Here is a 24020-nt window from a genome sequence, read left to right on the forward strand (position 1 = left end):
CAAGCGGTCGCCCTTTGAGCGATTAGGAACGAGATAGCCATCAGTTTCGCAAGCGCAAAAACCCGAAACCACCTGCGAAACAAAATCCAAACGGCCGCCCGCCCGCCAATGCGGGAGCGGTGGAATATAGACGTGCGGGAGCAAAGTAGCGCTAAAACAAATCATGCAACGAAAACAGAGAGAGGGAGGAGCGCGAAAAAAATTCCCTGTATCCCCACATAGTGGCAGCACATGACAGAAAAGAAAAAGTTAGGAAATTGCCGCGCTTTTTAAATGTACAGACGGCACCATAAATATACATCGACCCTTTTCAGACTTGTTCGTGGCGCCGTATATTTACGTCATTGACCGTCAAAGGGTAAACTAAACAACAAGAAACATAATAAAGTGTATAAAATTCAGTTTTTTTCTAGTTTAAGTGCTGACAAAGATGTTCAAACAACTGCTAAAGGCAGACTTTGCCAAGATAGGCTCAAGTTCCTGTTATATCCTTCATCCTGTTTAACATACTATTTCTCATATCTCTCATATCTAGAAGTGATTATTTGTGGGATCATTCTTTCGCGCTGGGCTTATGCACTTCTATACCCCAATGTGCTCATAAGTTTGAACCATCACACGTACTGGTTGTAAGAGGGATACAATGATGATCGGTGCAGCAGGTTACCATGCCTACACTTTGTTGAGAAATAGTGAAAAGTCAGCGGAGTGGTGTACTGCACTGCCAGTTACAATGTCCAATTCCCCACTCTTGGGGCTCACAATATGAGCAATGTTATGTAATTAGTCATGATAATGCAGCATGATAATGACTGGCAATGAAGATGACACCACACTAGCGTATGTGTGTTGTAAATCTGCTCTGCATCAACCGCACTTCTTTTCATGCCAGTTAAGATGCGTTACAGCAAACACCAATGCTAATCTGATAGTGGTCACTGCAACCTATACCGCACACAAATAGTGATACTATAAGGACAGTCTTGCGGAGGTGCCAGGTGAATACTACATGTACTTACTCTGCTAATAACTTTGACTGTCGTTCAGTCAGAGCTAACTCAGAGTGCCGCAGGTCAGCCAGGCACTGCAGCACTGCTCTCGGGCTCCTGGAAGGAAAGAGAAGCAGAGAAAAGTATGCAGATCCCATGCACTGTGGGAATGGATGTAAGTGAAGCTTTCTATGCCGTTTGTTTTGATTGATGATAATTAGCGGTGCTGTTGACAGCAAATGTTTAATTTCTTCAACGTTCCGTCCAACACAAGAGCGGTGAGTTGATGTTATATGTTACCCTGCGTGCACCACTGCTGCTTTTTGTCTGCGTAGTACACAAAACACAAAGGGAGAGGTGTATGCAGGAGGCATTGTTGTGTGCCGCATTTCATAACCTCTGAGAAGGTTGAGCATAGTCGTTGCCTCACATGGCACATCAAATCGTGGCACAAGCATTAAACTTGAATTAGATTATGGGGTTGTACGTGCCAATACCACAACTGGATTATGAGGCAGGCAGCAGTGGCACACTGCGGATTAATTTTGGCAACGTGGCGTTCTTTAACGCGTCCCTAACGTGTCCCTAAATCAGAGTGCATGAGTGTTTTTTATTTCACCTCGTAGAAATGCAGCTCTTTCGGTAAAATCTGTGACCTCGAGCAATTCCATAGCCGCAAAGCTATCGCGGAGGGCACAAAAGTGTTGATTTGATTTGTGACCGCTTCCGTTGTGTCACCTAGACCCTGCTGGGCACTTTAATTAATGTGGCTCTGCTTCTGTACGCCCTGCGTCAGTTGTCCGCTACGCATATTTGCATGGTTTTATTTTTCAGAAACAGTAGAAACACACCGTGCCATACCTTGAACTTAAGTTTATCCAGTGTTTCCTTGCCTTCTCACGTCACCTTTTACCTATCCCCCTGCCCCTTGTATTAGTATGGGAACTGCGAGTGAAGAGTGGCAAGGCTGTTATTCTCTCGTTTCACAACTGTGTCAGTTCTGCACATTCCCTGCCCCCTCTCCCCCTCCTCTCTTCCGTTCTATCTAGCTTCCCTCTGGACTCGCATGTTGGTAGAAAGGCAAGTGCTTGCAGGGGGTCACGGATAATTACAGCTGTCAAGAAGCTAATGTGGTGACGACCTGGGAGCTCCAAAGGGCATTGTGCACATTCGGCACGATGTGGTCAAAATGAGTTCCTCGTCTCTTTTCTTCTCTGCCACGCTCCTTCCACGTATATACACGCTCTGAACCAACCCCTGATGTGGTGTGCCGTACAGCTGCAGCCAGAGCAGCAGCAGCAGCATCAGCAGCAGCAGTGGGAAAGTCAAAGGAAAAGGCAGAGAAAACTTTGCTTTAAAATATTTATAAACGGCTACCACCAGCTTTTGCAAAAACAGAACACAAAAAGCTTCCTCGCATTGAAAACTTTAAATTCCTTAAGCACTCTATTTCCGGCAGGATACAAAATACTGCGCCAATTTTGTCTTCATTTCACTCTTCCGAAAGAAATAAAGGTTGCTTGGAACAGCTTCAAACAAATTAAGCACAAGATTTGAGAAAACAAAATGGAAGATGAAACTAAACAGGGTGCAGTTTGTGTCATCCACACATAAGATGCTTACGTGAGACCATGTGGTTCAGCAGCCAACTCCTTCCACTGTTCCAGTTGTTCTTGAAGCTGCTCCACATTCACCTGTAGCCGACTGTTGAGTGTCTGCAGTTCTTTCAGCTTGGCTGAGTTGTGCTGTGCTGCCAACAAGCGTTCCTGTATAAGGTGCACATTCATGCGTGCCCGCCTGCGAGGAAGGCAAGAAGTTCCATGAGAAACATTACGGCAACACGTGCATCATATCTTAGCACTTTATTGCAACAGACAGAACTACTATGTATGCTCCTACAAGAAGCAGAGAAGTTCTATGTTCATTTTTCATTTGCTGAGCGTGGTCATGTGGTTCAAGAAGCAACTGTGAAGCAACGGGAAGCCTCCACTAAAGCGCAGTTAACAAAGTTGGTGATAACAGTACCATCGCATCACCACAGTGTGGTGTGTTTTTTAATAACCAATGTCCAAAAAAAGCATCTGAAATTGGTCTATATCTTGATTTTGTGTCTTTCTGGGTAAATATTTCATGATAAGCACTTTTTTTTTCTACTATGTAACCGTTAAAAACTGCTGATTGGCATTCATTTCGACAGATGGCAGCACTGTTCTGTGCTCAATGAAGAATCTTGTGTAGACATCCTCAGCATATGCAAAGGGTCACAAGTCTATTTCTTCATAAGAAATCGAACAACCACAACAGCTCAAATGTGTTGAGCTTGTAATACAGTGGTCACCGGCTGCGTGGCTGACCACGCAGGTTATCCATGATCACTGGTGTTGCACCGAGCTTTGGCTCCTGTGAATGTGGCACGTGGCCTTCCGTAAAGAGATGGGTTCATTTTGTGTGCAAGATGAAGGATCTAAGTATAACTCTGCTCTCTGTGGGAGCGTACACATTATATCTAGCAATAAATGTGGCTGCAATCAAGCTTGACAGAGCTTAATAAAATTGCAGACGATAGAACAGCTACTGCAATCTATGTTGTGAAAGAAAAAAACATTCTTTTACAGTCTCTTTTTGTCACAAGCCATTAAAAAAGTGAAATATTCATGACAAGGTGAGCTTGTTGTAAGCCAAATGCGTAGTAACCAACGCTCGTGAAAAGCTGAGGTTGTCAATAGCCCTAAACGAATGCTTAGTTCTTGAACATCTTTCCCCCCAAATTCTGGGTATCCGCATTTTAAGCAAGGTGTAACAACTCTATTCAATGACTGAATGCAGAATCACAGCAACTAACCGGTGTTGCTCAACTTCTTCCTGAAGCTTTGCCAACTCTTTTTCGACAAGTGGTAGTCGTTTCAGCTCATCCTTCATTATGCGTGAGAGTTTCTCTGTTTCCTTCAGGTCTTCAAGTTGTCGTTGGAGTTCCTAGAACAGGAGGAAACCGCAATGACAGCCCCAGCACATAAACTTTTCAAATTTCAAAGAATGCAAGCAGCTTGAAATATCCCAATCCCAAAAGTTCTTCGAGTGCGAGAACCAAGAAAGAAAAAGATTTTTTTTTTGTAGACAATGCACTTGTTCCCGAAGGTGCAGTGGATACTTCCCATTACCAGCACCAGATTGTTCCCCTAAATTTCAGGCTGTGTGAAGAAGTCGTGAGAAAATGAAGTTCTTTCAAATTTAATGCCCTGAAAACGTGCGCAGTCAGCTGTGTATATCAGAGTGCACCTGTATCACTCTGGTAACTTCACATCAAGAGCGAGTAGTCAGCAGCACACAAGAGTTGGAGGAGTACTGAAACAACCCTCGAGCTTGGTGAAAAAATGCAGTATGCAGATAGCACATGTTGCTGTGAACATTTCAGCCAAATTTTGGAATTGTGTCTGGTATGTGGAGCATACAAGCACAGCGCAGTCACCTTTTTCTCAAATGCTCTCTTTTCAACAAAAGCCTTTCCTCACTCTTTCCGACTGCTATATTTACTTAAATAGCAGGTTCCCATATGAGGCTCCTATTGGCCAATAGCTGACATCAATCACGAAGGGTGTTTGGATCAGTCTGCTTTTAGAGTGCAGCTCTTAGGTGCCTGTTCCTGCGGCGAGCATCGGAATCCCTAGCAAATGAGCGAACGAGCACAGCAAAGGATGAAACAGCGAATGCGGGGTGCAGAGAGTGTGAGGAGGAATGTGGAGGAGGAGGGTATGGCGAAAGCGTAAGGAAAGCACAGTGCCGCGCAAGACGAGCTCTATGGTCACAATGGTTATGAGACAGTGCCAGAGTAGCGTGCGTCATCTGTTCACCAATGATGCCGCCGATACCATACATGGAAACAAAGTGCTGCCTGTGCGGAGTTCTGTCTATGGCAGCTGCTGTGAATCACACCCATGTGTCGCCAACATGCTAACTCTTGCGATCTCCTGATTTGTGAGGCAGTCGCACCACATTTCGCTCCGTTTGCAATGTGCCGCACGAGACAGATTGTCTGCACCAGCCAATATGTTGTGAAATGAAAACACACTTAGAGCTGCACTCAAATTTCGCTTTAGGAAGTATCACAATCGTTGATGAATTTTTTTTTACAGTTACCATGTATATCTACTGCACAGTTTAATAAACAGGCCCAAGTAAGCAAAAATTTGCTTTTGGGTTTTGATAAGAGTGACATACTTCCGGAAGAAGCCAATTATCGTCTGCTCACGTGTGGTCGCAGCCGCCCGCATAGGAATGAAAATTTGGCCACCCTTCTTATCGATGTTGTAGCCATTTGGTCTAGCTAACTTTGGCTACTTCTGTACACTGCCGCTGGCAAGTGCCGTGGCAAGTGTCTACTGTTCTTGATCAAGTGCACCTCGTGTGTTTTCTTGTTTACATTGGATCTAGCAGTCAGAAAATGTATGAAATGATTGCAGTTTGGCCATGTACTGAACATTGGTGCTGAAAGATTGTGTTTTCCACGAACGTATAAGCTAGTAAAACATTGGGCCATTTTTAAAGCGAAGCTTGCTTTGCCTCTTTCTTTGACTTTCCCACTGCTGCTGCTGCTGCTGCTGTCTGGCACAATGCAGAAGGAGGGGGGATTCAGAGAGTGTGTATGCATGACAGGAGCGAGGCAAAGAGAAAAGACGACGCGAGAAACTCGTTTGGACCTTACCGCGTCGAATGTGCATAATGCCCTCTGGAGCTCCCTGGGATTCACCATATTAGCCTCTTGGCAGCAGTAATTATCAGCGACACCCCTCAAAAGCACTGCAGAAACTGCAGCGCTTACCTTTCTACTAATGTGCAAGCCCAGAGGGGAGGTAGATAGAGCTGTAGAAAGGAGGGGGGAGAAAAGGTGACGCGAGAAGGCAAGGTAACAATGCTACTACAATAGAGAATGTCTTTCTCTATGCTACTACTATAAACATGACATTGGTTGTGGGGAAACTGGATAAACTTAAGTTCAAGGTGCGGTAAAGTATGGTTCTACTATTTCTGAAAAATAAACACTATGCAAATATATCAAGCAGACAACCTACACAGGACGTGCAGAACCAGAGCTGTATTAATTAAAGTGCACCATAGAGTCTAGGCAACACTACAAAAGCGGTCGCATGTCAAATCAACACTTCTGTGCCTGCCACATTCACTGTAGCCGTGGTAGCTTTTGCAGCTATGGCATTGCTTAACTTCACGGATTTGATCCCGACAACGGCAGCCCCATTTCATCGGGGGCAAAATAGAAAATGCACGTGCACTTAGATTTTGGGACACGCTAAAGAACAATACGGTGTCAAAATTAATCCAGACTCCGCCTCAGAATCCGATTGTGGTTTTGGCACGTAAAGCCCCATAAGTAATACTTCTGCCATGATGCAATGTGCCATGTGAGGCAATGACAATGCTCAACCCTGTTCCAGTGTGTTCTGTGTACTATGCAGACAAACAGCAGTGGTGCATGCAAGGTAAAGTTTAACATCAACTCACCACTCGTGTTAGAGTAAATGCTAAACAAATTAAGCTTTCGCCATCAACATCACTGCTAATTATTGTCAATCAAAGCAATGAGCACAGAATGATTTGCTTACATTGATTCCCACAGTGTGTGGGATCTGCATAATTTTTTGTTCTCGACTGTGAACATTAGGGGAAATTGTGCATAATGGGATTGTATGATTGAGGTTCTATTGTACACCTGCAAAGCTTTGCATTCTTAAAAAGTATTTCTGCACATAATATGTGGCGTGCTCAAAAGAAAGAAATAGGCAAGACAAGAATAAGAAAACCAAAGGCAAAATAAAAAAAAATATAGCTTGATGACATAACATTCCCCACCCCTTGGTGGTACAACCCACTGCTCCATTTCGAAGGGGATGCTCATAGCATGCATTCACCATCAAGCATTTTGTGACAAGTGAGTTTGCTCACCGAAACATTTTGAACTACCAGTACAAGTGAATCAACTTTCAATACTCTTAATGCATAAACTTTTCCTACACATGTCGTTATAGTAAGTATTGTACCTAGCTACAGGAGAAGGAACTACACTAGCGAAAGGCATGAAGCGCGAGATGACAACACTAGCGGAGCCTTCCCTCGCCTGATTCAGCAAGTGATAACCAACAGAAAGATGAAGGAAAAAAAAAAAAACACTTACCTTAGCTTTGGTTTCCGCCTTTCGAGCCTCAGAATTTTCACTTTGTAAATGGGAGATAAGGAGCTCTTTCTCACGGATATGTCTGCATCGGGGAAAAGAAATTATGTTGCACACAAGTCAGCACCACAAGCAGCAACACAAGTATCTTGCAACATGTGCCACAGGCTGTATTATTGAGCGAAGTATACGCAAGAGGAAGTTGATAGTTATGGCATGAATTTATTCAGATGGCTGTCCCATCCACAAAACAAATTTTGCCAGGCACAGCTGGAATGTTATGACATTTATGAAAGTCCACTCAAGTATGTGTACCCGATTTCATACATAGCAGGCAACACTACCAAGCCTCGAGAGAGTTCTCTCATGGTCTGCATTCACAACTGAAAAATTGTATGTCACAACCGAAATATGTATGTGTGACACTATTCAATGTAATAATAAGTCTCATGCTTTTAAACCATGAATGATGATATAAATAATACATGGAAGGCATCACAGATAGAAACTTATTTACTGCTGAACAAGCGCACCAGAACATTGTATGTTCAGCACTGGAAGCACAAAGGCGTGCAAATAGCACATGATTTGACTAACCTCCTGTCTACAAGCTCTAGTTGTAATACATGAAGGCATTATTTTTTAGAAAGCGTCGCAAATAAAAAATCAAGAACAGTGTTGCAAAATGTGCAGAGCGAGATTTCTATGACCACACTGCTTCTGGAACTTCAATATTCGCAATATATGAAGAGACCCAACATCACTCAAATCAACACAGAGTATCAAAAGAATCTATGGAAATTTGCGTGCTACCTACACCCATTCATTAGATTACATATTGGCTTAAAAAACAACACACAGCTCTTGCCCGATTTAGTGTGATCAAGCAACTCGTACGAGTTCTGAAATGTCTGTTTTTTCATAATCACTTGGCCAGATGTTATAACACTGTTGTTAAGGTAACAGGCTTAAGACACCAGAATTTACAGCCCCTCTGTCATGAATTGGACAGGGCACGGACAGGGCTCTTCATGATGAGGCACGGCAGCATCGGAAACATGCGGACTGCTCAAAACTCGTTTGTTTTCATTGTGCAGATCCTTAGCCTTCTGCAAGATCCTATATCAAGTTGCTCGGAACTGCTCGTAGCTGCTACCAGTGCGCTTCATCTCGATGAACTGCCTCAATCAGAAATTCAGCTGGCCGCCGTGGGAATGACTTAACCATCATTCCACGTCAATGTGCCTGGATAGCAGCGCAGCACCACCACAGGCGGCAACACCGTGCTGGCTGGCTATAAAAGGGCTTCCAGTTTACTTTATGGCCACAGGGCACGGCGGCATCGAAAACATGTGGATCACTCAAGACCCGTTTGTTTTCATTGTGCAGGTAAGAAGGCATTTTGATAAATGATTTCGTTCCGATGACCGTTTTCTTTTGATGCTGCTGTGCCCTGGGCTGTGTGCTATGTTGAATGTAGTACTCACTTATTCACTCGGAAAATTATTATTGCTTGGGGGTGATATAGAACAAAATTTGGGTCCAGAATTGACTCAAATCGCTAAACACCTTAAGGAAATTGCATCAGATATTAAAGAAATCAAAGAAACCCATCTGGTAGACATCGAGAAGAAATTAGACACAATTCTCGCTCTTGAAGAAAGGGTAACATCATTTCAAGAGCAGATTAGCTGCATGCAAAATGCAATTCAAGCACTTGAAGCTAAAATAGATGACTTAGAAAACCACAGTAGATGCTCAAGCCTGATAGCTTACGGTCTTCCAGAAAAAGAAAAAGAAACAAACATGGAACTTGAAACAGAAAGAAATTGTGGGCTAGTGCAAAATTAAACTGCAACAAAAAAAGATAAGGTTTCGCTAGCATTCAATAAACTATATATCACCAACGTGCCTTATGTCTGGGGCCATGGTTTGAGTGATGAAATTCCATTGCAAAAAAAAAAAAATGACAATAAAGGCATGAGCTGCTCGATAACCAGACACCACGCACTGAAGCAAAACAAAAGTTGAGATGCCAGGTAAATAATATGCGTCCTTCAGCTTCCTTTAAACACGTTCATTTATCTCGTAAAGTAACTCGTAATCCCCGCAATACTACGAAACTTATGGATAAGAACTTAACAATCTTATATATAAACGCACGAAGTATTGTAAATAAAAAGAATTCTATTGAGGCTATACTACTCGAATACGACCCACACATTACAGCACTCACTGAAACGTGGTTACGAAATGAAATAAGTGATGATTCAGTTTTTCCACCGAGTTACAGTGTATTTTGTAAAGACCGGACAAGCAAGGGTGGAGGTGTTGCTATCATGTTAAGCCTTCAATACAAGCGATTGTTTCAGCGGATGTCATTGAGCTTGAGTGTTTGTGCATTAAAATAACTTGTTGGGATCAGTGCTTTGTGCTATACGCATGCTACAGACCACCAGAGGCTGCACCTGAATATTTTCGAAGATTGTAAGAACATACGATACAGTTCCAGAATAAAAAAATTTTTTCTTATAGGTGATGTTAACTTACCACATGTTGATTTGGAGCTTGTTCAGGCAAGCCGCAAATCGAACAAAAATGCTAACTCATGACCTAGTTCAAGTGGTCAGGCAGCCTACTCGTTTACAAGGTTCGTCTCGTGCAATATTGGACCTAGTATCTCTAAACCGCGATTTTTATAAATATACCATTTTAATTGAAAAGGGCCTGTCTGATCATCATCTTGTAAGTGTAACTATTCCTCTAATCAACTGTGGGACTCCTAAACGCAAACCATACGAAGCGTCAAGGATTATTCAAGATCTAACGATGCCTCTTAGTAGAATACATGGAAAGTTGTTACATTGACTTTATTGAAAATGAGGGAGATGTTGATGGAGCCGATTTACTGAAATGTGCCCTCGCTGCATAAACGCTTTTGTACCGACCAAATGTAAAAAAATGTCTAAAAGCACACCTTGAATTACGCGTAATATTATCCATTTAAAATGCAAATTAAAACGATTGAAGAAGAGTAATCCGCAATCCATTGTTATTTATGAACTTCAAATAAATTTGGCACGCGCCTTACCCGAATAAAAAGATTTTTCATTCAAAATAACCCTACCGAGCTTTTTAAAAAGAAATCCTATTAAAGTTCTGGAACTTCCTAAGGGACTCTAAAAGGCAGGTATCATAGATCTTAGTTAATGGAAAAACAGTTACAGATGTAAAAGTCATTGCAGAGCACTTTAACTACTTTTTTCATAGCGTCTTTGCTAAGACAATACAAGAGTATTTCAACCCACTGACGTTGACTTCATATCATACTCTGATGTAGTTTCAATGATTTTGAACCTGAAGACAAAATCATCTTGTTGTCCAGACAACATACCTAATGTATTTCTTCGCTGTTATGCAGAAATTACCGCTCATTTTGCCATCGTGCTGTTTCGATGTTCACTGTTAACTGCAAAACTACCTAGTGATTGGAAGAAGGCTCGTGTTGTTCCCATCTTTAAGAAAGGCAACCATTTACTTTTAGAAAATTACCGTCCTGTCTCATTAGCATCACCAATTTCTAAAATGCTTGAACATGTAATACCTAAATGCACTGCGGAATTTCTTGAACAAAACTCTATACTTTCAGCATGGCTTTAGAAAGGGTTATTCAACTATAACTCAGTCACAGTGGTTCATTTATTTGCAGAAACTCTGAATAAGAATGGTCAAATGGATGTCATATTCCTTGATTTTAGCAAGGCATTTGACAAAGTTATTCACCGCAATCTAATCACGAAACTTAAGGAGATAAATTTGCCAGATATATTTATTGCATGAATTGAAGACCACTTGACAGATCGTGCCCAGTTTGTTTCAGTTGATGGGAACAATTCGAGCTTTCTTCCTGTAACATCAGGCTTGCCCCAGGGCAGTGTTCTGGGGCCACTGTTGTTTTTACTTTATTTATATGACATTGTTAACGTAGTACTACCAGGAACTCAAATCAGACTGTTCCCGGATGATTGTGCGCTCTTTCGTCAAGTTACTTGTACTAATTATCAAGAGAATTTGAATTTAAGTCTTAACAACATATTAAACTGGTGTGACAAACACAGTGTGTCTTTAAACGCACAAAAGACTGTTTATCTTTTTGTAACTCGTACAAAAACACATCTTCATTTTACATATAACGTTGGCTCAACATCAATACAACAGGTAACCAACTACAAATATCTCGGCGTAACAATAACTAATGACTTGTCTTGGAACCTACACATAGAAACATGTTTCGCCGCCTTCTGTAAGTTGTGTTTTCTAAAACATAAGCTTAGAAATTCTCCTTCTAACATTAAACTACTCAGTTACTTTATGTATATAAGACCTAAACTAGAATACTCTTGTGTTGCATAGGACCACTTCACTAACGCTAACATAAAAAAAACTTGAAGCTGTACAAAGAAAGGCTGCTAGGTTTGTTTATTCTAAATTTATTATTAAAAACCCACCGGCTGAGCTCATGGCTGCTAACAACATTGAAAAACTTGAACTACAATGAAAAAAGAACCACCTCAACTTTATTTGCCTATTTCTTAATCATAAGTTAGCCCTTGACCTGCATGCATATTTATTTCCTCTGTCCACTAGACATACAGTACATCGTCACGCCCATTCTTTAACCTTGTATTTTGCTAAAACTTATGCTTTTCAGTTTTCATTTTTTCTGCGTGCTGTATTAGAATGGAACCGTCTAACTGATCTTAGCCAATTTTCTGTGACCTAGAGTCTTAATACATACTGTTCATTTGTGTTGTGTTTCTATTTTACGTAATGTTTTCCCATGGTACGTACTGCTTATGGGTAATACCTACTGTATTTGGTGCTGTGTTTCCGTTTTGCGTAATGTTTCCCATGTTATCTTCTATGTTTGCACTTTTATCTTGCCTACTGTACCTGTCCTGCTTGGACCAATTTTTGGTCTGCAGTATGAAATAAATAAAATAAATAAATAAGTAAATTAATTAAAACATGCGAGAAGTCACAGAGAAATTTAACAGAACCAAAATGTTGCTAGCCTTTTGAGTACTTCAACTTGATCCTTGGCTTCTTCAAGAGAGGTGTGCAGCATCAACTGACTTCCTGAAAGTCTTAGAAACGAAAAAAATCAGACACCTAATTAATGCAGCATAGTCACTACTCGCAACAAGAAGCATGCTGCAGTGGCTTGACTAAGAAATCAGTTCGATTAGGAGATCAATGAAAGGCCACTCGGAGGGGGCAAAATAAGCAAGCACTCTTGCTTGCATCCATGCAGGTTGCATACCGTAGCTTAAAAGCATGCATGTTCAGGCAATACCACACACAGGCTATCCAATCCATATTTTAAGGGGCCCTAAAGCACTTTTCTAACTGATTATAAGATGGCCTCACTATTAAAGGACATCATCTCATGTATCTCACGTGGAAAAAAAATGTTTAATGGTTTAACTGTAAGTGGAGTTATCGCATTGATACTCAGCTTTCTCTCTCTTTTAATCTCTGCTAGCCTGCTGGAATCTACACAGCAGAGAAGCCAAGAGAGCAAAGCCCCGGCCAAAAGTTGAGTGTTGCGGCGGTGAAAGTGCTCGTCACGGCTCTCCGTGGTGGCGGCAATAGACTACACTATACAGCATGCTGCTGCCATCTTGAAGGCCCCATGCAGCTGACGCAGCTATGCACAGTGCAAAGATGAAATAACTTTTCTGTTTTTTCGAGATTGCAGACACACATATTTTTTTATTTGTTTAACTCAACATTCGCAATTATGTATTACCGAGAATGCTCATGTGATCACAAATCAGCCAACTGTGTTGGTGGGCCAGCGGCTTTCAATGTGACGGCATTGCGGAAGTGAAAGCAAGTGATTTTTCGCTGTGCTTGACAAAAAATTGTAAATTCCCTGCTGCATACAGTGCAGTAACATTTGGCTCACATGTTCACAGCAGCCTCTATGAAAAATCGGCAATGCTTCCTTACTACGTTGAAAAAGTGTTTCAGGGCACCTTTAAGAAATGCTGCCTTTCAATTTTATTCCGATCAAGGGATTTGCATAGGCACAGAAATTATCATTGATTATTTTCCTTTTTTGGTGGCTTGTTTTAATTTTCCATGTGATCCATCAGTACAATTTAGCTTACATTCTACATATCAAAATAAATTTTTAACTGGACTAGTAGAAGCATTTTTCAATTACTTTTCACCACAGTAGCTCATAAATTGACAGTACAAAAATTACTATGACAGCCTACACACACTACCCGGGTTCACAGAAAAAAACATTGCTATCAGAAAGTGTGTTAATTTCACATACATTGTGATAGTACTAATTAGTAATAGCATCACTCAGCCTACATTTGCACAATTTACCTGGTGCGTAGTGGTTACACAACAAATCAGACATCACAAGTATTGAGATATTTTATGAGATGTTCTAGTGTACAGCTAACCAATTTCATAACTAGATGACTACCTCCGGACTTCTTCTTCCAGTGCAAATGTGGTTTCCTGGGCAGATTCTTTCGTCTGTCAGAGAAAGAGATAAAACAGGTTTTTCTTTATGCAAGGTCATCGGCTTTCTTTTAAATTTTAACAGCACAATGCATACAACGGAGGCTATGCTGATATTGCCTTTTCAAGCAGTCAATGCACAATAATTACATTGGTGCACAGTGCCTGACTATAATTTGTAATTCAGCCAACATATATATAATGCAGTGAAGTGCTTTAAGCTTTGAAAATATCTCATTACCAAACGCAATGCTCGCATGAATGTGATCTACAGCACAATGCTCAGCATTCTGCATTCCTTGCAGTTAAAGAAAAAGAGAAGTTCTGCAGTAAGCTGAAACTAGAACATAGTTGTTACTGTGTAACCCGTTGCATTCCACACGCAACTGTGGACCATCAGTAAAGCGTTCAAATTTTACTGCTTGCACCATATAGGGTATTTCATAAAATGTGCATGAATTTCTTTAAAATTAGGAACATATGATAATGAAGTGATATTTTTGGAATTGCTTTTATCACACCGGCAAACATTATAATTTGACTCTTGAGAAATAAGACGAATGGGCAAATTAGACTGATGAACTTTCTATTCAGTAGATCCATGTGACTGATCCTGATGGAAGACTTGAAGCACACTGTCCGAGGAATTTACAAACAGTTCCAGAAATGCAAAAGGTTGACACTTAGAATTTTCACACCGCAAAAGATTTTGAACAATTCTACACAGCAGAGAGGAAATGGACTGCTATAGAATGCAAATCTCCAAACCAGTAGACACCCATGGGTGATGTGACTGCTCACGCCTCACGATCCGGAAAGAATGAAGTGAGATCGTGGCTTGATAAGGACACCAACTTGATGCTATCTCATTTGCTTCATGCTTATGAGTAATGCCGCTAGCTTTCCGCAAAAATGCGATTTTTCTTTTAAAAAGTTGCTTTTTGAAGAAGCAGCGAAACGCTGTTTCTCGCAGTTTTTCCAAGATGGCGCTACGCGTCTTAAAAATGACATCAAGTGAAAGCTGCCAAAGGTGATGGAAAAGTAGTATTTTTTTAGTAATTAATAGTAACAGGGCTTATATTGCCTTGGCACCTTTTGCTGATGAAGAAATTAAATTTAATATTAAAATATTCTCGCCTTATAAAATAAATTGGCTAGGTGGCGCAGCCGCCACCCAAATCAAAGGGCTCAGCCGTAGCCGTAGTCATCAATCCATCAAACGTTTGCTTCAACCATAGAGTTTCTCACTATATTACCTAGAGGGAAGTCTGGCGCTGCTGCGCTGTGGTATGTATGGGAATGCTGGTATATTGTGACTTCGGATTGGCACCGTTTTTGGAGAGCCAGACAAGCACCGTTCTGTCTGTCACAATGATTAATTTTCCACTAAAACAGCACATAAAAAGCTGTTTTAGCTTTATTATTACACAAAAACATGTTTTGTTTAACTATGATAACTTGTTATTGCATGTACAATTATATGAAATGTAAAAAGTATCAGCGGGCCGCTAATGTTGGAGGATAGATGACTAGATTCGTGCTCGCATTGGAACAGTTTGTCATCTGTTCTTGCTTTTCTTCGCTTGGTTATGCATTGTAGGTGAGCAAACTTCACTGCAAGATGTAACATGCGTAAATGAAAACATTTTATTAAGATTTTACTTTAAGAACACGTTATTTACATAGCCATATCCACGTTTTAGACGAAGCCTCCTACGACACCAGCCAACACGAACCTTGCAGACACATATACCGTCATTCCAATGACGGCATGGCGCCCTTTAAGGAACTCCCATAGACGGTGGCACCAGATTTCCCTCTAGGTGTTATAGTGAGAGATTCTATGGCTTCAGCAGAAAGTGCGTCATTTTACCGTTTGCTTTGTGTTTTGAGTTAGTAATCAAGATGGCTCTCACAGGATCTCATTTGAGCAAGACAGCTAAAGAATATGCTCGAGAATACAAGAGCACCAGCTTTTACGAAGATGCAGGAGTCCTTTTTTTCTGAGTCTGTGCGAGAGCAGTTGACCATCGGCGCAAGTCAACTATTGATGAGCACATCGAGAGCAACCGTCATCGTAAGAATGCAGAAGCAAGAGACTCTTCTAAGCGAAAAAGAGGCGAGGAATCACCAGAAGACGGCGCTGGGGGTTCAGGAACGCCGAGAAAGCAAAGCCAACTGCAAACGCTGGAATCTGCAATCGCCACTGGCGAGGCGAGGCACGACATTGTGCTCAAATTCCTGGATGTGTTAATATCTGCGAATATTCCCCTAGAGAAGGTGGGGAATCCGAAACTGAGAACATTTCTGCAGACACACGTTTGGAATGGCGGTTCGGTGCCCGGATCCGATGCGCTCCGCCGCCGACTTCCAGAATTGTTTGAGAAGCACACAGCTTTGAAAGCTATGTTTCAAGGTACCACGATGCCGGTAACTACTGATGAAACCACAGATGACCGATCAAAATCGGTTGTGAACGTGTTGTTCGTCCAGTCAGCCAGAAGCGCGAGTGCTTCACTACAACCTGTACTTGTGGAAGTTAAATTCGTGGATGAAGTGAACTCGTCTGTGATAGGCCGCATTGTAACGAGAACACTGACAAAGTACGAAATTGAATTCGAGGACATAACAGGCTTTGTAAGCGATAATGCTGCTTATATGGTGAAATCATTTAACCCTTTGACGGTCAATGACGTAAACATACGGCGCCACGAACAAGTCAGAAAATGGTCGATGCCGTATATTTACGGCACTGTATGTACGTTTAAAAAGTGTGCCAATTTCCAAACTTTTTCTCTTCTGTCATGTGCTGCCACTATATGGGGATACAGGGAATTTTTTTCGCGAGCCTATCTCTCTCGGTTTTCGTTGCATGGTTTGTTTTAGCGCTAGTTTGCTCCCGCGCGTCTATATACTACCGCTCGTGCATTGGCGCACGTGCGGGCGGGTGGCCGTTTGGTTTTTGTTTCGCGGGCAGTTTCGGCTTTTTGCGCTTGCGAAACTGATGGCTACCTCGTTCCTAATCGCTCAAAGGGCGACCGCTTGTTTTTCGCTAGTTTAGTGCTCACAGGGGTGCGCATAGGAAGGATGCCGCCGTGCATGCATTTCTGTTTCTTTTCTTTTTTTTTAAGACTGGCGAAAACTAATTGCCCTAGCTGGTTGGCGATAAATGAAGATTAGCGGAAGTTTGTCACACGTGTTGCTTTTTTTGATGGGCACACAACCAAACAGTTTTCTTGAGTGCGTGCACCTACGCAGTTTGATTACGCTATGGACGTACGTATTAGTGTAAGAGCGCGAACATTTGAGGCTTGCGAAATATTCTCGTGTGCAGATTTTCAAAGCCTTGAACTATGTGCTTAAAGATGCATAAAATTTTTAATTCTGATGTTTATTTTCTTTTTTATTGCTGTTATTCATGAATGAAGAGTGCATATATACCAATGCACAAGATTTTTTTCTCACTTTTTGGTCACCCTCGAAAAATTACGGCAAATTTTTTTCGAAATATGTCCCTAAGAAGAATCGGAATCTGCAATAAAAAAATCGACCCTGGGTGGTGGCATATGGCGAAAGAAATCGACCCTCAAAGGGTTAATGAGTGCATAAAGCCACTGTGCAAAGGTGCTGTTCACATTGCATTTGTAGCCCATACAGTACATCTCGTAGGCTGTAACATTGCAGGTATCTTTTCCCTTAGTGGACAAATTTGTTGCCTGTATGAAGAAGGCGTTCTGGCTGTCGAGTAGAGAGAGCTTTCTATAAATCTCATCAAGAAAAGTGCAGGATTCAGTGCACCAAAACAATTCCAACACCTATCAAAAGTAGGGTGGAATTCGTGGATTGAAGCTGTTGAGCAGCATTCTGCATACCTTGAGTACTATCCTTCTTTGCTAAGGCAAGTTCATGAAAGGTATGGAGAAACTGCATGCGTTGATTCTCTTCTGGAACTTTTGAATGAGCCTTCAACTAAGCTTAAGTACAGCATGTGATGCATTGCAGTATTTCGTAAAAAAGTTTCCAGCCGGCTGAAAGCAGCTGAGGGTCAGCGTGTAGACTGTCATAAAGTGTACAATGCTTTGTTTGTACTCGGGGGATATTTGGAAGCAGCTGCAAAGGAAGATTTTGAAACACAACTGAAGAAAGAAAACATTGCACATGATGAGGCCCATCGGATTGCAAACAAAATGAAGGCTGCAATGAGTAAAGCAGCTAGCAAAGCACTAGTATATTTGGAGAAATCTGACACTTGGAAGTTCAAGAGTGTAAGGTGCTTGGATCCTCTGCAAGATGAGAGTCTCTCAGAAAAGAGGTCAGAGTTTGCAGGTATGCCTGGACTTGGGAAAGAGTCACCAGCACTAGCTGCTGAATGGCAAGTGTACCTCAAGTCTGCCCAAGAACTCAAGTCTAGCAACAAGACTTAGCGCCGTTTCTTTCTAAACAAGAAAATCCAGGTGTAGACTTTGATGTTCTGGCTTTCTGGGCAGGGATGGAACAGCTCACTCCAACGCTTTCTTCCATTGCCCTTAAATACCTGTCAATGGCGATCAACTCTGTTGACACAGAAAGATCATTCAGTCCCACAAGCGCCATTCTCCTAGTGAAGAGAGTACAAAGCATCCTCTGATGCTCAGCCACAACAGCTTCCTTCAGTTTTAAATATGCAAGCATGTTAGGAGTCTGAAAGTTCTTAATATATAAACTGTTACATGTACCTTATGTTTGTTCAATGTTGCTGCGAAATTTTGCAGATTCCTCTATCTTGATTTGCAGAATTTCAAATTTTCCACCGCGTAAAGGGAGGGGCTCTACTCATGAGTGTGTACACAATGAGAAACAACTTGAAAACCAGTTATGTCTTTGAGCTGTGGAACGAGAAGGGTATTTGTAACATATTTAAAAAGCCATGTTATCATTGCTCCATGGTGACTATGTTAAGCCACCATGGAGCAATGATAAAATGCCGCATCACCATTTAGTATGTTTTCAATCCAGACGGTGCTGCTGTCTCATATCTCATATTCCTTTCAGGTGCTTGTTAGTTTTGCCCTCTGAAAATTTAGTGTCATAACATTCTAGCATATTCAGAATCATGAAAAAGCATATAGCTGCAGAAGGGATTACGAATTCGTAGTTATTCAGTGAGTTTTCTCACGTTTACAGAACCTGAACACTCTGTGAGAACTCTACTACAGGAATGTCAGATATGAGAAAATAAACTATTGCGTGCCTATACCATACTAGGCACTTGAAAAATTTGCATAATCTCCAAACACTGTGAAAAATAATGATAGAAGCGAACTTGGTACATCACGATATACACACCTGAAGAGCATACACCCAGCCGTCTACCTCCCAACTCATTTTGCTAAAACACTCTATAGATATTATTCAAACTCGCAGCACAGGTCCAGTCAGAAGTATTTCAATATGTATGTGACACAACTTAAATATTCTTTTCATCAGCACCTTTGATGCACTTTCTTGGCATGCACAGAGTGCCTGAAGGTGATGTCGTCATGTTGTGATGGTGAAGAAGACACTGCCAAAGGTGCGAGTTAAGAGGCTCGCTCTTCAATGGCTGAACTTGGGCCCAGAAACAAAGAAATGCCACCCGGAGTGCAACAATGACAGTGAGCAAGATAGTCAGTCATCAAGGTCTGATCTGAAGGTCAAGTGTGTGGGCCATTTATATATGAGTCATTGTGCATTCCAGAGTAATTACTGGTTTTCGCACACATTCCAGAATGTACACTACTATTCACAATGCACACGCAGTCATCCGGCAAGATTCTTGCACTATATACACAGCAACAACATTCAGGAAAGTTCTGACACACATAGATACTTCTTGAGCTAAGTGATAAGTTAAGCAGTGAAAAAGGTCACCAGAACAGGATAAACAATGCATGTGTGTCGGTATGCATCCACAACATCATGCGCTTGCACATATACAGAAAGAAAGAGCTATTCGACACATCCCGATCACCTACCTGGTCCATCTGCTGCTGAAGTTCGAGGCATAGCGCTTGGGAACGTTGCAACCGCTCTTCCAGTTCTGACACTCGGTTTTTTGTCTGCTGTCGCAGCTGTGAGATTTCTGCCCTGTTCTCAGCATCTTTCTCCAGAGCCTTTATCACCTGCTGCTTCAGCTCGGCATTTATATCTCGCTCTTTCTGCAGAAACAAGCCATTTATATCTAATGCACTTCACAGCAAAGTGAACTTACATATTTGACAAAAAAGTGAAAAAAAAAAAAAGAAAAAGCCCCCCCCCCCAATAAACAGCAACAGGTATCTAGAGAAATGGCCAAGCTCTCGCCACAAAGTGAAGAGCATTACACCGTATGGCGCATCACCAGGAGGCCTTTAATCTTATGTCATCAAGAAGCAAATTTACCCCGGGCCCAACTCTGCTTTTCGCTATTCAAATATTCATGATATTCAAATTCTATCATATCACAATCACTGAACCAATTTGAATCAACAACTCGAAGCAGAGGGACACCGAGTATGGATCTACGTTCTGTTAGTCTCTAGTTTAGTTCAGGAGATAGAGCTACCATTCCAGGAAGGCACTTGTCCCAGGTTTAATTCCTGGATTAAATTGAACTTTTCATTAACTGCTTGGCTTTCTTTCTGAGAAAACTAAGAGTTTCCTTTGTAGCTTCGTGTTACAGTAGAGTGGATGACAATTTTCCCTTTCAACCTCGCAAAATTAAGCCTATGGAGAATGAGCTTACATATCAAGCAAGCAATTTCAATGCTGAATGGAACATTTCCAAGGCAAGGCTGGTGTAACTCCCTGATACAGGCACCCATGGATGTCTCAAACACAACTTGAAAAACTGAACAGTACAATACATGCTTTAAAGACAGAAGTCCAAGACATGACGAAGGTCATTGACAAAGGAGGTATGGGCGGTTAATGGGCCGTTTCTCAGAGCTTCTTTATAGCACTCAATGACATCTGAACAAAGATTTCTGTCAAATGAGACCATGACTTCGATGGAGATGTCCTGTTCTCTCCAAAATCTGTCGAGTCCTTCAGACGTGTTCTAGTGACTGAAGCACTTCAAGAGATGGCCATTACAAGGAAGAGCTGCTGTAGTCCACTATGGAAAGAAGCAGCACTTCTGGCTCGTACAGCTTCAGCAGCCCATTTTGCTTGGGCAAACTAACTATCATCATCATCACTATTACCAACTGCCTATTTTTATGTCCACTGCAAGCCACTGAAAGACAATGGCCTCTCCCTGCGATCTCCAATTACCTTTGTCTTGCACTAGCTGATTCGAACTTGCGCCTGCAAATTTCCTAATTTCGCCACCCCACCTAATTTTCTGCCATCCTCAACTGTGCTTCCAGTTCTTTGACACCAAATCTGTAACTCTAAAAGTTCGCCGTTTATCTGCTCTACACATTACATAGCTTGCCCAACTCCATTTTTTTCTCTTAATGTCAACTAGAATATCAGCTATCCTTGTTCGGTCTCTGATCCACACTGCACTCTTCCTTTCTCTTATCGTTACACTCAATATTTTTCCTTCTATTGCTCCACTGCTCTTTGCAAAGTCCTTAACTTGTTTTCATGCTCCTTTGGTAATGTCCAAAGTTCTGTCCCATATGGTAGCACCAGTAGAATGTAATGATTGTACACTTTTCTTTTCAACAAAAATGGTAAACTCCCAGTCAGGATTTGGTAATGCCTGCAATACACACTCAAACCCATTTCTATTCTGACGTAATAGTTCTGTAGAAGCCCGCAAGGCGGAGAGAAGTACTTAATTAAGGAAAAATGAGACATCCACCCAATCATAGCAATTGCTACAAAGGAAACCCATATGGGTTCCTCGAAAGAAAAGCCTCGCAGCTGAAGAAAAATTCTTGCCTTTGCTTCGAGTTGCTGACAAATTCGACTTCGCCCTGCCATCTGCTAGCCGCCTGGTTAGCTCAGATGATAGAGAGGCTGCCCCGGAAAGGCGGTGGTCCTGGGTTCGAGTCCCGGACCAGGATGAATTTTTCTTCAACTGCAAGGCTTTTCTTTCAAGGAACCCGTATGGGTTTTCTTTGTAGCAATTGCTATGATTGGGTGGATGTCTCATTTTCCCTTAATTACTTCTCTCTACCTTGTGGGCTTCCACAGAACTATTATGTCAAACTCTTGCCTTTGCTTCAAGTTGCTGACAAATGTTACTTCGCCCTGCCATCTGTTAGCTGCCTGGTTAGCTCAGATGGTAGAGTGGCTGCCTCGGAAAGGCGGTGGTCCCGGGTTCAAGTCCCGGACAAGGACTAATTTTTCTTTGACTGCGAGGGTTTTTCTTTCGAGGAACCCATATGGGTTTTCTTTGTAGCAACTGCTACGATTAGGCGGATGTCTCATTTTCCATTAATACCATTTCTATTCTGTAAATTTCCTTCTTATGATAAGGGTCCCCTGTGAGTAATTGATCTAGATAAACGTACTGAACCGACACTAGAAGCTGACTGGCAATAATAAATTCTTGTTTCTTTGCCAGGTCATTGAACATTATCTTTGTCTACTGTTTATTAATCTTCAGCCCTACTCTTACACTTTCTCGGTTAAGGCCTTCAATAATTTGTTGCAATTCATCCCCAGTGTTGTTGAGCAGGACAATGTCATCTGCAAACTGAAGGTTGTTGAGATATTTGGAATTGATCCTCACATCTAAGCTTCCTCAGACTATTAGCTTGAATATTGATTCTATTGGAAATTATCCAGGTGAATATCTTATACAATACTGAAACCAAGCTAATGGGCCTACAATTCTTTAATGTCGCCCTTCTTAGGATTAGTGTAATGTTGGCATTATTCCAGCTCTCTAGTACACCTGAAGTCATAAGGGACTGCTTACACATATAGGGTGGCAAGCTTTTCAAGCATACCACCTCCTCCACCATAGATGGAGGCGATATTAGGCAACCACAGTGTAACTAATGCTTGTCAATACAGCATGGCGGTAGCATTTTTGATGGTAACGTACCAGCAAAGCCAGCCAATAACTACATGTAAACTACTTTTGTGAATGTTAGCAGTCTATCTGGCTGCTGAAAAGAGAAATTAATAAGGTTTATTGTGGCCATAGTTTGCAACACTGAGTACTTATCCTTTCATAGGAAAAGCAACCAGAGTTTTTACAGCCTACAGTGATCTCACTATCTAAACTGCCCAGAAGAACCAACCATGACATAACAAAATATGGTTTAAGACAATGGGAACTGTGGCACCAACCTGTAAGTGCTCCTGAAGTGTATCCACTTCTCGGGTGTAACTAATAACAAGCGTCTTTCGTGCAGGTTCCTCCTCATTCTTTTGCAGGGTGAGCCGACTGATCTCTGCTCTGCAGTGAAGCAACTCTGCCTTTAGTGCTCGAATTTCAGCTTCAGCTGGAAAGAGAAGAGTAAGCTGTCACCTAATGGTGAATGCCCAGTTGACAAGTGTCTTTGCTATATACACCCTAAGAGGAATAACAGCAGCGCAACATCCTACAGTATGAAAAACTAGCTGCATCTTCTAAGCAGCGCCAGCTTCCAAGTGAGCGGATGTAGAAGTGTAAGTGGCTACTAATTTATTTATTCATTACCTACATTTCCCTCTGAGGGCATTACAGCAGGAAGGTTACAAAAACATTTGGTCTGCACCAATGCATGGTGCATTGCATTAAAGGGGTACAGTTATTCTCCATCGCATATTAAACAAAGTATAAATATTACAACTTAATGTGAGAATATACATAACCTACACAGCATACCAGAAAAACATATTGCAGATAACTTTTTAGTGTGGAGGTGCAGGATACATTAAAACCAGTGAAAATAAAAAGTAAATAAGTAAACTGCTATGTAACTGCAAATGGTTTCTGTTCAGCAAATAAATAAAAAAAAATGAGTCACATGGAGTTTTTAAGACTTCCATTAGGGGTTGATGTCATTAACGCTTTCAGTAATTTTTTTTCTTTTTGAAGTGATGCACCTCCAGCAGTGGGGTCTTTTCCTTGGATATTATAAAACGAGCCCAACAATTTATTTTTGGTTATGCAGAAGGGCAAAATTGACATGGATAATGGCAAATACTCTCTTGTTATGGTCTTCTAGTCTTCCCATTCCTATCTGATGTCAGTGACTTGGCAGGAAAGAAACGCGAAAACATACAGGTATGTCAACAACACTGAAGCGGTAAACTTATTGTGCACAGGAAAACTTTAATTTTCATAAAGAGACATTCGTGCTGCTATTTCCATTATCTTTAGCTAAATGTTGCCAAGAATGCCTAAAGACTAAGTG

General features: G+C 41.5%; 1 protein-coding gene and 1 pseudogene across 11 annotated transcripts in view; one reads left to right on the forward strand and one right to left on the reverse strand.

Moving 5' to 3' along the window:
• Positions 1 to 24020, reverse strand: part of LOC135918972 (mitotic spindle assembly checkpoint protein MAD1-like) — a 98199-nt gene that overhangs the window by 71095 nt on the left and 3084 nt on the right. For all 11 annotated transcript variants that reach the window (XR_010569837.1, XR_010569838.1, XR_010569836.1 and 8 more), the window contains 8 exons: positions 22969 to 23123; positions 19710 to 19892; positions 13679 to 13731; positions 12246 to 12317; positions 7174 to 7255; positions 3832 to 3962; positions 2613 to 2786; positions 1020 to 1106 (listed from right to left, as the gene is read on the reverse strand). Coding sequence is in view for 8 of the 11 variants with exons in the window: in XM_065452694.1 (XP_065308766.1) it covers positions 1020 to 1106; positions 2613 to 2786; positions 3832 to 3962; positions 7174 to 7255; positions 12246 to 12317; positions 13679 to 13731; positions 19710 to 19892; positions 22969 to 23123 (937 nt within the window). In the remaining 3 variants the exon portion in view is untranslated. The remainder of the gene's footprint in view (positions 1 to 1019; positions 1107 to 2612; positions 2787 to 3831; positions 3963 to 7173; positions 7256 to 12245; positions 12318 to 13678; positions 13732 to 19709; positions 19893 to 22968; positions 23124 to 24020) is intronic.
• Positions 15622 to 18375, forward strand: LOC139046768 (uncharacterized; annotated as a pseudogene).

The sequence above is a fragment of the Dermacentor albipictus genome, chromosome 8 (assembly GCF_038994185.2).
Source record: "Dermacentor albipictus isolate Rhodes 1998 colony chromosome 8, USDA_Dalb.pri_finalv2, whole genome shotgun sequence".
NCBI classification, from domain to species: domain Eukaryota; kingdom Metazoa; phylum Arthropoda; class Arachnida; order Ixodida; family Ixodidae; genus Dermacentor; species Dermacentor albipictus.